Below are 13,471 nucleotides of genomic sequence, written 5' to 3'. Positions count from 1 at the left end.
CGTCCCCGCGTTCCGGACGATCCCCGGAGAAGCGCGGCGACCCGCCCGCGGTGGCACGGCCGACCGGCGGCGGAGCCGGGATTCGAACCCGTGATCCCTGACCCCCCCGGGGCCCGGGCTCTCGCCGCGGAGCCGCGCCGCTTCTCCTGTCCGCTTTCCCTTCTGCCCGGAGATGATGTTCGGCCTCTCCGGCCCCGGGCGATCCCTGCAGGCGGGGATCGGTTCCCAGATAGCGGCGTGTTCTCTGAGGGCTTAGGTCCCCTCTCCTCCGGAGCTCGATACGTATCGAACGCTCAGATACCGTTACCGCCGCCCATGAAGATGACGGCGAGGGGCGGGGCGGCGAGGGGCCGGGCTCGGGGGTCGCGGGTTCTAATCCCGGCCCCGCCGCCGGCCGGCGGCGCGGCCCGGGGCCAGTCGCTGCGCTTCCCTGGGCCTCGGTGGCCTCATCCGGAAAACGGGGGCGGAGACCGCGAGCCCCACGCGGGGCAACCCGATCCCCGTGCATCCACCCCGGCCCTCAGAACGGTGCCGGGCGCCTAGCGAGCGCTCGACAGGTACCGTCGCCGTCATCACCGGCCATCGCGGGCCGGCGCGGGGCCCCTTCCGGGAGCGGCGCGGCCCGGCGGGTGGAGCACGGGCCCGGAGTCCCGGGGACCTGGGTTCCGACCCCGGCACCACCGCCCGCCCGTCGGTCGGCGGTGTTTGGGGGGGCGCCTGCTACGTCCGGTGCTCGGGAGGGCGACAGAATCAGCCGGCACCTTCCCCGCCCGTAACGGGCCGACGGTCTAGAGGGGGGGACGGGCGTCTGTGGGAGTAATTCTGTCGTTTATAACGTACGATTCAAAGGTGCGTGCGGCGGGATGGGAGGCCGTCGTGTGACCTCGGCCAAGTGGCTTGACTTCGGGGCCTCGCCCGGGAAACGAGGCCGCGAGCCCCGTGCGGGACGGGCGCCGAGTCCCGACCGACGTGCTGGTATCCACCCCGGCGCTCGGTGGAGCGCCTGGCGCGTAGCGAGCGCTTCCCGGACGCCGTCGTTAGCGTCGCCGTCGTCGTGCAGGTGGGAGGGCGGGACGGAGGACCGGTCCCGCCGTCGCCCCGTAGAGGAGCGAGCCGCTTCGGAGACCGGGTCGAGGTCTCCTTCGCGGAGAATCCGGATCGTGGGCTGCTGCGGGGCGGACGCGTCCGTCCGTTGCCGCGCTGTCCTCTGCGACCGCTGTTGCCCACGGTGCCGTGCCCGCGGGGAGACTGAGAAAGGAGGAGCAAACTTCAGTCGATCGGTTGCATTTAGCGAGCGCTCGCTGCGTGCGGAACACGGTGGTGAGCGCTTGGGCGAAGACAAGATGCGATACAGTCGCCGTCGCCCCCCCCCCCCCCCCCCCCCCCCCCGGTCCCCCCGGGCGAGCTTCCGGTGATGGTGATCGTGTCGTCGGTTAAGCGCCCGCTCTGTGCCGGGCGCCGTACTGAGCGCCGGGGTGCGTACGGGCGGATGGGCTCAGACGCGGTCCCGGTCCCACGTGGGGCTCCCGGCCTTTAATCCCCGTTTTCCGGATGAGGGAACCGAGGCCCGGAGAGGTGACACGACCCGCCCCTCGTCCCGGAGCAGACCGGCGTGGCCGGGATTCGAGCCCGGGTCCTTCGGACTCCCGGGCCCGGGCTCGGTCCGTCCGGCCACGGGGGACGACAGCGCGGTGGAGGGGCCCGCTGTGGATAACTCGGTCTCGTTCCGCTCGGGGGACGGACCTGTCCGCGTCGAGCCTTCGGCGGCGGATTTCTGGGCACCGGGCGGCCCGCCCGGACGCGACTCGGCCCGGGGCGGGCCAGAGTCCGATCTACCTGCTTTTTGCGCCCAAGTTGGGTTTGAATCTGTCGCCCGGTCGGCGGCGTCCATCACCCGGATCCCGGCTCTGCCACGTGTCAGCCGGGTGACGGCGGGCAGGTCGCTTCGCTCCCTCGGTGCCTCGGTTCCCTCATCTGTCCGTCGGGGATGAGGACGGTGAGCCCCGGCGCTTAGAACAGTGCCCCGCCCACGGTAAGCGCCTAACGGATACCGACCGGATGGTTATTATTCACTGAGCGCTCACCGGGCGCAGAGTGCCCGGGGAGGGAGGACGGTGCGGTCGAATGAGCCGGGTATTCCAACCTCCCATCCGGAATGGACGTGAAGTGCCGTCCCCCGTTCCGGGTCGACCGGCTTCTGCCAGGCTCTCCGAAGCCGTCACGTCCCCTCGGCACGTGGTGGGCGCCCGGCGAATACCGCCGCCGGGTTTTCGACACGCTCTTCTCCCCCGCGGGACAGGGACCCTTTCCGAACCGACCCGAGCTTTGATCTCACTCGTTCCTTCGCTCGGTCGTATCCGTTGAGCGCTTACTGGGCGCGGAGCACCGTATTAAGCGCTTGGAAGTGCAGTTCGGCCGCAGAGAGGGAGGATCTCTGCCCGCAGTGGGCTCTCGCGGTCTGGAAGCGGGGAGGCAGGCGTCAAAACGGGTGAACAGGCGGCGATGGCGTCGGTGGAAATCAATAAAATTAGAGATATGTCTATGTACGCATCTGAACGGGTACAACAGGCACGAATGTAAATAAGTAGCGTTATCGCTACGTAGACATTAGAAAAGCAGCGTGGCTCAGTGGCAGGAGCCCGGGCTCGGGAGGCAGGTCGTGGGTTCGACTCCCGGCTCTGCCGCCTGTCAGCTGTGTGACCGCGGGCGAGTCGCTTGACTTCTCCGTGCCGCGGTTCCCTCGCCTGTAAAACGGGGATTAACCGTGAGCCTCACGTGGGACGACCCGACGACCCCGGATCCGCCCCAGCGCTCAGAACGGTGCTCTGCGCGTCGTGAGCGCTTAACCAATGCCGACGTCATTATTATTATTTACAGATATGTGGGGAGGGGGTGTAAGGCAAAGGGAGAGAGTCGGGGCGAGGTGTCGGGGGGAGCCGAAGAAAAGGGGGCCCCAGTCTCCCTCGGCGCGCTTAGAAGAGTACCTGGGGCATGGTAATGACAATAATAATAATAGCTAATGGCTACTTTTAGGGGGTTTTTCCCCTACTGGGATTTTTTTCTCCCGGGTTTCCGGATTTGATCCCCCGGACTAGATCTTCCTCCAGCTGTCCTTCCGCCCTGGGTCAGATTTTTAGCGCCCGCGAGTCAGAACCTCGATTGCACTGACAACCTACGGATCGAATCGTGAGCCGTCGGCGGTATTGACTGAGCGGTCGCTCACCTCGGCAGAGCAGTTCGATTCGAAGGGGTCGTATTTATTGAGCGCTTACTGTGTGCGGAGCACTGTCCCGAGCATTTGGGAGGTACACCTGAGCAACAGATAGAGGCGGTCCCTGCCCAACAGCGGGCTCACAGTCTAGAAGAGGAGAGACCGGCATCAAAACGAATAAACAGGCCTCAAGAGCGTCGTTACGAATGAATAGAATTATAGATATATACACATTATCGATAAAAAATAAGCCAATTCCCGCCCACAGCGGGCTCGCTCTGACCACGGTGAAGCTTCCGGTCTAGAGAGAGGCCGACGTTAAATATCTTTTTCTGGTACTGTGTTAAGCGCTCACTGCGTGTGGAGCGCCGTTCTGACCGCCGCCGCAGGTCCGAGTTGATCACGTCGGACGCGGACCCTGTTGCGCACGGAGCGCACGGGGTAAGTTAGGAGGGACTAGGATTGAAATCCCCGTTTGGCAGTTGAGGAACCGGAGGCCCGGACACGTGCGGTGACTTGCCCGAGGTCACACGGCGAGCGGTCGGCGGGGCCGGGTCGAGGACCCGGGTCCTCCGACTCCTAGGCCCTTCCTCCCGCCACCGGGCCGCGCGCCTCCTCGGCGGCTCTGACACGCCATTCGTTCGGGCGGTCACGTTTATTGAGTGTTTAGCGTGTGCGGAGCCCCGTACCGAGCGCTTGGGCGGGTACGGCCTAAGAGGAAAGAGACACGTTCCCTGCCCAGCTCCCGGGTCCGTACGGAGGTGCCGGGGGTGGAGGGTGGCCCAGATATCAAATGGCCGGAGGTCACGGATCCAACCGCCAAGGGATCAGACGGGTCGGTGGTACTGCCCGAGCGCCTCCTCGGGGCCCAGCGCCGTCCCGAGCGGTCGGGAGCGGACGCTTGAAGCGAATCGGCAGCGGGTGGTTCCCCCGTCGCTCCCAACGGCAAACCCTCTCGTGCCTTTTCGAATAAAGATGTGTCTTTCCCTCAGGCGTCGCCCCTTGACCGTTGGCTCGGGGCTCACCGGCCTCCTGGAAGCGGAGGAGCAGCCCGGCCTGGCGGGTGGAGCCTAGGCCTGGGAGCCAGGAGGTCCTGGGTTCTAATCCTGGTCCCGCCACCTGTCTGGTGGGTGACCTTGGGCCACCACTTCCCTTCTGTGGCCTTCGGTCACCTCATCCGGCAATCGGAGACCAAGCGGGTGAGCCCCACGTGGGACGGGGACCGTGTCCAAACCCGTTCACCCGGATCGGCCCCAGTGCTTAAAACAGCGCTCGACACCCGGTAGGCGCTTAACCAGTACCATTCTTCTTCTTCTCCTTATTTTTAATCGTCACGGCTCCGCCACGTGTCCGCCGTGTGACCTTGGGCCAGTCGCTTCACTTCTCAGTTCCCTCGTCGGTCAAATGGGGATTGAGACCCGTGCGCCCCGCGTGGGACGGGGACCGTGTCCTACCCGCTCTGCCCGTCTCCACCCGGGCGCCGGCACACAGAAAGCGCCTCGCGCGTCCCCTCGTCGTCGCCCTGACGATCGTCGTCCTTGCCGACGGCTCGTCCGCTCCCACCCCGGCCGCCCGCGTCCCCCCGGCCCCTCCCGGCGGGAACCGGCGCCGTCCCCTCGCACGCGGGAGCTCTTCCCCGGACGGCTCGGCGGGACGGCGGCGGCGGCCGGGTCGCCGGCCGGGAGACGGGAGGAGGAGCCGGGGGTCACGGCGGAATCTCCGGTTCTCCCCCTTCTGTATCGGGTCGGCTCCCTCCCGGCCACGGCGCGAGGCTGGGCCCAGTCAGCTCCGTGCTTTGTTGACGGTCGACGGACGGAGCCGGGTTATCCCTCGAGCGAGTACCGTCTTCTTAGTCGCGACCTATTGTAGCCTAGGGAGGTGGCCGCCTTTTGAGCGGGATGAATGGGAAGAGTATTTCACGGCATAGGCTTGAGTGTACCGGGGCTTTTTGTTTCTTTTGCAGCCGCCCGTACAGAGATAGAAACGTCCTCCCCTCCCCCGAAGATGATCTTCCGTATAAAATGTACCTCCCCACCCCCCCCCGGGGCCCCGTCGCCTACGGGGAGACGATTTGTAACCGCTCGGATCTCGTCCCGCGGCGGTAAAGTGAAATCGCGGGTGATTGGGGGCTCTGTCGCCGCCCGGTGCTCGAGGCGACTCCCTGTGGCCCGTCGGGCCCGGGGGGCCGGCGGCGCCCCCGAGGCTGGAGGATCGGCTGCCGCGCGGGGCCCGCGAACTTAGCGCCTGACCGGCGCTCACGGGGTCGGGGTCCGTCGGCCCGTCCGTCTCCGCGCCGGAAGGACGGCGACGGCGGGGTTGGCCGAGCGCCCCCTCCGTGCCGGCCGCCGGGGCGGAGACCGGCCGGTCGGGTCGGACCCGGCGGGGCCCGCGTCGGCCGGGGGACGGGACGGAGGCGCGGGGAAGCGAGGTGGCCGGGCCGGGGTCCCGCGGCGGGCGGCCGGCCGAGCCGGGCTGGGGACCCGGGGCCCGGGCCCGCTGCTCCGGGAACGGGAGGGGGGCTACCGTCGGCGCGGCGCGTGCCGAGTGGGCTCGGGAGAGAGCTCCGTTATCCTTCCGGCGGGCCGACGGCCTAATCCGGCCCTCGCTCGGACGAGAAGGTCGATGACGTCTCGGAGAAGCCGTGCGGCGCGACCCCCAGGGAGACGTCTCGCTTCGGAATCGAGTCTCCCCAACATTCGAACCCCTTACGCTGACCTCCGCTCCCGGGTCGTCGGATAACTTTGTTAAAAGTGTCTTTTGCGGGGGAGGGGGGATTGACTTGGGTCGCGCGTGTATTTATTTTTCGGGCTCCGCTCTCTCGTCTCCTGCTTTGGCACCTCTCGGAGATTTCGGAATCGCACCCTGACGCGCCGGCGGGTTGCCGCGAAAGAGATCTAACCCGAAAAGCGAAACGCTGCTCCCGTTCGGAGTTCTCCCCCCACCCCCCCGGTGATCTAGGGGACCCTCCCTCACACACACCGTTTTGGGGGTGCCGAACGGGTCGGGCTTTTGATATTTCTGGAAATCCCCCGTCACAACACGTCACTCCTGCCAGGCAGGTGGGATTTCTTCCTAGCCGCCGTCGGGAAGGGGTCCCGGTTTCCACCCGTGGATCATCCCGCCGGAGGAAAAGGTGTCTTCGGGGGGAGGGGGGGGGGCGGCCCCAGGAATTCCGGCCTCCGTTTTGCGTCCCCGGAAAGGGCCGGGAGAGGGAGGGAAGGCGGAGGGAGGATTTTGCCGGGGGGGCGGGGAGGGGACGGAGAGACGGGGGGGAGGCAGCGCGGGAGGACGACGAAACGTTCCTACGGGCCCGGAACCCACCCCGAGCCCATCCCGCTCCTCGTCGTTCGGATCGCCGCCGTGACTCCTTCTCGTCGCCGTTGTTGTTGTTGTTAGGGCACTTGCGAAACGCTTCCTCCGTGCCAGGCGCCGTACTAAGCGCTGGGCCGGACAGTCCCTGTCCCACGTGGGGCTACCGGTCTCGATCCCCATTGGGCCGATGAGGTGACCGAGGCCCGGAGAGGCGAAGCGACCTGCCCGAAGTCCCCCGGCCGACGGGCCCGGAAGTCAGAAGGAGCTGGGTTCGCGTCCCGCCCGTGCCGCCTGTCCGCGCCCCGGGTCCTCGGGCGAGTCACTTCGCTTCCCTGGGCCTCAGTTCCCTCACCTGGAAGATGGGGACGAAGACCGGGGAGGCCCACGCGGGACAGGGATCGGGTCCGACGGGATTAGCCCGTATCCACCCCAGAGCTTAGAGCGGTGCTCGGCCCGTAGTCGGGGCTCAGTAGGTACCGTCACGATAATGATGACTGTGATTATTGCCGTTGTTGTTATCGCGATGGCGCTTCCAGCGTCGGTGGCGTTTCGACGATCGCTCTCCGTCCGACCTGAGAAGGGGCGGTCCCCTCGTCCCCGCTCTCTCCGACGACGACCGTCCCGGGTCTCCCGTCGGCCGTCCAGGTTTGCGGGCCCCCGTTCGGCGGCCTTAGATCAGTCGGCGGGGCGGCCTGGTGGCCGGAGCCCGGGCCCGGGAGTCAGAAGGACCCGGGTTCCGATCCCGACTCCGTCACCTGTCTGCCGCGTGACCTCGGGCGAGCAGCTTCACTTCTCCGGGCCTCCCTTCCCTCTTCTGGAGAACGGGCGTTGAGACCGTGAGCCCCACGTGGGCTCCCACCCGATTGGCTTGGATCTGCCCCGGCGCTCGATACAGCGGCCGGCACCCAGCGAGCGCCTGAGCGACGCCACGGTCGTGATGGTTGATCCGCGTTTCGTGAACTCGGTCAGTCAATCGGCGGCCTCCCTTCGGCGCTTTCTCGGTGCAGAGCAGCGTACTGAGCGCTCGGGAGACGCTCGGGTCCTGGTTAAATGCGGGTGACCGGCGAGGCCCCTTGAGAAAGTCGAATCCCGGCCGAGTCCGAGCTGCTTTCGTTGGCGGTGTGTCTGCCGTGAGAAGACTTGTTTAAAAATTAAACCGTGGCCAGCGGCGTGATTATCGGAGCAGAACGGGACGCCCGAAGAGCCCGGCCTTCTAATACCGGTTTTCTGGCGGGTCGGAATTCCCTGCGCGTTTTATCCGCAGGTTTAATTTCCGTGGGTAATAGCGCTAGTTATTGTTGTCGTGTGTGAAGAGAGATTAACGGATACTAAGTACAAACAAACCCAAATAGGTACCGAACAGAGAGGCGGCAGAGAAGAAGAGACCTCTTTACTGTTAATTATAACTGGTAGGAAGTCTAGACGAATGACATTCTCTGTTCTCTATGTGAATTCAGGGGACATTTAGTCACTCTGTGTGTCGTAGAGAGATTTCGACGTTCTGCTCGAGATTCCGGCGACCTGACAGTCTGGCACTCTCCCGGTCGTTAATCGGAGCGGCGACGCGCGGAAAGATTTTAAGGCGCCGGAGGGTTTCCGAAAAGACGGATTTTTTCCCGCACCCGACGTTCCCTTAACGGTCGTCGCGAGCTCGGGTACCGACCCCTCTCCGGGAACGATCATCTGAAAACCCGAGCGATTAATTGCACTCCCTTTTTGCTTCGCTTTTCAAAGAGAGATCCGTAAACGGATTGCGACTGTCTTTGGTGGCCGTCTGCCGCCTGTCGCTCTGTCAGCCGATGGATATTTTATTGAGCTCCGATTCCATCAGAGGTATTTATCGAGCGCTTACTGGGCGCGCGGCACCGTACCGAGCGCTTGGGACTAAGGAGGGGTGAACTTCAAGGAACTTAATTCCTCGGTACGTACGAGTAGAATCTTCACCGAGGCCTAGCGGAGAGAGCGCGTAGCGTCTCCAGGAGCGTGGCCCGGTAGACGGATCCCGGGCCTGGGAGGCGGAGGGACCTATTCCCAGCCCCGCCTCGGGCCCGCCCGGGCGGCCTCGGGCGAGGCGCTTTTCCGAGCCTCGTCTGCGGCTCGGGGATTAAAACGGAACCCACCCCCCCCCCCCCCCGTGAGGCGGGGACGGCGTCCGCCCCGGTGACGTCGGATCTACGCCGGTGCTGGCCCTCTCGGCGTCGCGCCTGGAGAGTTTTCTTCACTGCTCTGCGAGGCGTGACTGCGGGAGGGGCAGAGTCGAGCAGGGGCCGTACCCACCCCTCGCTTGGCCCGTGGCTAGCGAGCGGCCGGCCGCCGCGGGGCGAAGCTCGCCCGTGCCGGGCGGCGGCGGCGCGGGAGAGAGACGAGGCCGGCGACTCGAGTTGGCCGCGCGGAAGGAGGCGGCGGAGAACCCCCTTCCGTGTCTTCACCGAGAGAGCTCCGTGGGTAAGACCGTCCGAACGGCGGCAGGTGGAAGCGGGGCAGTCCGGGACAGAGGTGTCCGTGGCGTCGCCGAGGGTCGGAGACGACTCCTCGTCACGAGACGAGACCCCGATGCTCGGTACGGTGCCCGAAACGCTTAAAAAAAAAATACCGTTAGAACGTTGCTCGGCACACGGTAAGCGCTTGACGGATACCGACTTCGTTATTATTTGGGTTAGGGCTTAAGTTGTGGGGTATGAAGGAGTCGGAGAGAAAGATGACGATGGTGTTGGTTAAGCGCTTACTCTGGGCCGAGCCCTAGCTCTAAGGGCTGGACGCTGAGAAACAGAGGGCGACACGGTGAGCGAAATAGAGATGTGTAGAGATGCGCAGGAAAATAACGTCGGGCTCCGTTTTATCACTCGTTCTGTCCGATTCCAGTAACCGGTCTCAAGATGGGAGTGAAGACGGGGAGCCCCGTGGGGACCGGGGGCCGCGTCCCACCCACTCTGTTCACCCGAGCGCTTAGAACGGTGCCTGAAACTTAGCAGGTGCTTAACGAACGCTACTGCTATTATTAGTATTATCATCATTAGAATTAGACACCCCTTTTCCCTCGAACGAATTCCACGCGGAATTTCATCGGCGCCGTCGACCCGGGCGCCTAGAACGGTGCCTGAAGCTTAGCGAGCGCTTAACGAACGCTGCTGCTGCTGCTGCTGTTCTTATTCTTATTCTTATCGGAATTAGAGACCTCTTTTCCCTCGAACGAGTTCCATGCGGAATGGCGTCGGCGATAACTCGAGTCACATGGTAACCAGGCCCCAGGGTATGCGAGGTGTGCGCGGGACCCGTGTTTATCGTCATTATCGGGATCATTATCGTGTTCGTTAGTGTTTTATCAAGCGCTTACTGGGGCAAGCGACGGGGTATGGAATCCCAGTTTTTCACCTGAGGAAAGCGAGGCGCGGATGAGGTCAACAACTTGCCCGCGCTCACACGGCGGACGGGTGGGTTAGAGCCCGGGTCCTCTGACCCCCCGGGCCCTCCGCTGGGCCGGGCCGCTTCTCCCGCCCGGTCGCGAGCGCTCGGCGCACGGAAGGCGCGTCGCCACGCGGGAGACCCGGAGGTCTTCACGAGAGCCTTTCGACCCGGCGTCCCCAGCTGGGAAGGCCCGCTTTCGTCCGTGAGATTTTTCTCCGGAGGGCCCCGCGAGTTCTTTCATTCGTATTCACTCCCATCCTCTGCGCGTTGGCGTATCCCTCCGTTGCATTGTATATTCAGATGTTTATTTTGACCGCCGTGGGTGAATTCGTCTGCGTCGGTATTCCTCCTCAATAGTATCATCGAAAGGTCATCTGTCAGAGGGGCCTACCAGGTGACGAGCGCCGTTGCGAACAGCGGAGTAGGTGACGCGTCGGTCGGGTCGGGTCCCCGTCCCCCGTGGGGCTCGCGGAGGACGCACGGGTTTGGCGGCTGAGGAAACCGAGGCCCAGAGAGGCAGAGCGACTCGCCCGGGGTCGGCGAACCCGGGTCCTCCGACTACCGGGCCCAGGGCGCCTCGAGGGCAGCCGGCGGATCGTCTGCTCGCGTCCCGCCTGGGCGTTGGCTACGGTGCCGACCCGTCTCGCCGTCGGTACCCTGGAGTGCCGTGAGGGGGAGAGGCGCTGGCTTCCAGACGGCCGGGGCGGGGTCAGGGCTGTTTACCGAGCGTCCGCTGATGGATCGCTAAGAGTCTGTGCTGTCGGGTTAAAGCATCGGTGATATTTATTGAGCGCTGAGCAGGTGTACCAAGCGCGGGGGAGGGTGTCGGACGACGGAATGAGAGAAGACTTCGCCGGCTCGTAATCGGGTTTTCTCTTCCGCTCCCGCCTGCCAAGAGATGGGAGCGACGGGTCTGTCCTTCTCACTCCTCCTCCTCCTCCTCCTCCCAGAGGAAGCGGCGAGGCTCAGAATACAGAGCCCGGGCCCGGGCGTCAGGAGGACCCGGGGTTCTAATCCCGGCTCCTCCCCGACCGCCGCGTGACCTCGGACGGGTCGCTTCGCTGGGCCTCGGTTCCCTCGTCCGGAAAACGCGGGTGAGCGCGTGAGCCCCGCGCGGGACGGCGACCGCGTCCGACCCCATTAACCTGCGTCGTCCCCGGCGCTCAGCACGGCGCCTAGCGCGTCGTAAGCACCGAAGAGGTCCCCGTCTATTGCCGTTGTCCTTGTCCGTCCGTCTCCCCCGATGAGACCGTAAGCCCGTCGACGGGCGGGGACCGTATCCGTTGCCGAACTGTCCGTCCCAGGCGCTTGGTCCGGCGCCTCGCACGTAGCGAGCGCTCAGTAAATACCGTTGAACGAATGGATGAACGGTACAGATCATCGTAGAGAAGCAGCGCGGCTCAGCGGCGGGAGCCTGGGTCTGAGAGTCGAAGGTCGCGGGTTCTGAGCTTGGCTCCGCCACCGGTCTGCGGGGTGACCTCGGGCGAGCCACTTCACCTCTCTGGGCCTCGGTTCCCTCGTCGGTAGAACGGGGATCGGAAGCGCGAGCCGCACGCGGGGCGACCCGGTCGTCCCGTGTCCCGCCCGGCGCCCGGAACGGTGCTCTGCCCGTCGTAAGCGCTCAGTAAATACCGTCGAGCGAACGAACGGCGCCCGGCACGTAGTCGGGGCTCGACGGATGCGTTGGTGATGATGTGACGACGATATCCCTCCTCATCCCGTCCCTCTGTCGCCGGCAGGGCTGGTTGATCTGCGAGGAGCCGACGTGTCAGCACCGAACCCGCCGCGTCCCCGTCCAGTTCTCGCGGAGCGGCCCCGTCTGCCCGGCCTGCCGGAAGGCCACGCTGAAGCAGGAGGTAGGCGACCCGGGCCGCGGTTGGGCCCGTAACCCGGGGCGGGAGGGGGCCGACGGAGCCGCGGGGAATCAGCCCGCCCGGCGGTCGAGTCCGTCGAGCGCCCGCCGTGGGCGCGGCGCCGCGCCGAGCGCCCGGGGGCGGGGGGGCGCCGGGGACGGGGGCGGCGGTGACGACTGGGGCATCGAAGCGCCGGCTACGTGCCGGCCACCGCACTGAGCCCCGGGGGGCGGTCCGAGACCGTCAGGTCGGGCACGGTCCCCGTCTCCGAAGGGCTCGCGATCAGCTCCCCCGTTTTCCAGATGAGGGAACCGAGGCCCACCGGGCCGGCGGCCTGGCCCAGCGGGTGGTGATTACGGCGTTCCGTGAGCGCTTCCTCCGCGCCGGGCACCGCGCTGAGCGCCGGCCTGGATGCGAGCCAATAGGATTGGGGACACACCTCGTCCCACGGGGGGCCCGCGCCCTCGATCCCCATTTTCCAGACGGGGGAAACCGGGGCCCAGAGGACCGGAGCGCCCCGTCCACGGTCGCTCAGCGGACGGGCGGCGGAGCCGGCATTGGAACCCACGACCTTCCGGCTCCCGGGCCTCGGAAGGAGGGGGCGAATGAAGGGAGCGAGTCGGGGCGACGCGGGAGGGAGCGGGAGGAGAGGAGGGCTTAGTCGGGGGGAGGCCTCTCGGAGGAGGCGGGCCCTCGACGAGGCTTCGAAGCCGGGCAGAGTCGTCGCCGGCCGGATGTGAAGAGGGAGGGCGAGGGACGTGAGGCGGGACGGCCCCCCGGGATTCGGTCCTGAGCCCGGTTTGCTCGGTTATCCGGGGAAATGGTTCGGGAGAGGGAGCCCTCCTGAACAGTGACGCCGCCGCCGCCGATGGTGGCGGCGAAGCGCTTGCCGTGCGCCGGCCTCTCTTCCGAGCGCCGGGGCGAATACGGGATAATCCGGCGGCCCCGCGCGGGGCGCACGGTCTTCGTCTCCGTTTTACAGATGCGGTAACTGAGGCACGGAGAAGTTAAGCGGCCCGAGGCTGCCTGAGGCGGAGCCGGGATCAGGATCCGGGCTCTTCCCACTGACGATGATAACGATAACGTCGGTGTCGGTTAAGCGCCTGCCGTGTGCCGAGCACCGTTCTAAGCGCTGGGGCCGTCCCACGCGGGGCTCCCAGTCTTCATCCCCATTTTCCAGATGGGGGAACCGAGGCACAGAGAAGCGAAGCGACTCGCCCGCAGTCTGCTACACCGTCGCCGCAGCGGGCACGGACTAGCCCGGGAAGCGGCCTGGCCCAGTGGAGTCGGAAGGCCGTGGGTTCCGATCCCGGCTCCGCCCCGTGTCTGCCCTGTGACCTCGGGCACGCCGCTTCACTTCTCTGGGCCTCCGTGACCTCATCCGGAAAATGGGGGTGAAGGCCGTGACCCCCGCGTGGGACGGCCCGATTACCGTGTACCCACCCCCAGCGCTTCGAACGTAGTACAGATTGTTCCGGGCCTCAGTTCCCTCGTCTGGAAAATGGGGATTGGGCCGGAGGGCCCCGCGTGGGACAAGGACCGTGTCTAACCCGACTGGCCTGTGTCTACCCCGGTGCTTAGTGCGGTGCCCGACGGTAGTAAGCGCTCGACGGATACCGTAGTTATTAGAGGAGCGGCGTGGCTCAGTGGAAAGAGCCCGGGCCCGGGAGTCGGGGTCATGGGTTCCAAT

The 13,471-nt window shown here is 65.8% G+C and overlaps 1 protein-coding gene across 1 annotated transcript in view; it reads left to right on the top strand.

Moving 5' to 3' along the window:
- POLA1 (DNA polymerase alpha 1, catalytic subunit) overlaps positions 1-13,471 on the top strand; it is a 179,539-nt gene that overhangs the window by 90,833 nt on the left and 75,235 nt on the right. Inside the window, exon 32 of the mRNA XM_029079578.1 lies at positions 11,668-11,784. Within this exon, the coding sequence (XP_028935411.1) occupies positions 11,668-11,784 (117 nt within the window). The remainder of the gene's footprint in view (positions 1-11,667; positions 11,785-13,471) is intronic.

The sequence above is a fragment of the Ornithorhynchus anatinus genome, chromosome 15 (assembly GCF_004115215.2).
Source record: "Ornithorhynchus anatinus isolate Pmale09 chromosome 15, mOrnAna1.pri.v4, whole genome shotgun sequence".
Lineage (NCBI taxonomy): Eukaryota > Metazoa > Chordata > Mammalia > Monotremata > Ornithorhynchidae > Ornithorhynchus > Ornithorhynchus anatinus.
This window is presented reverse-complemented; position numbering and strand designations above follow the sequence as displayed.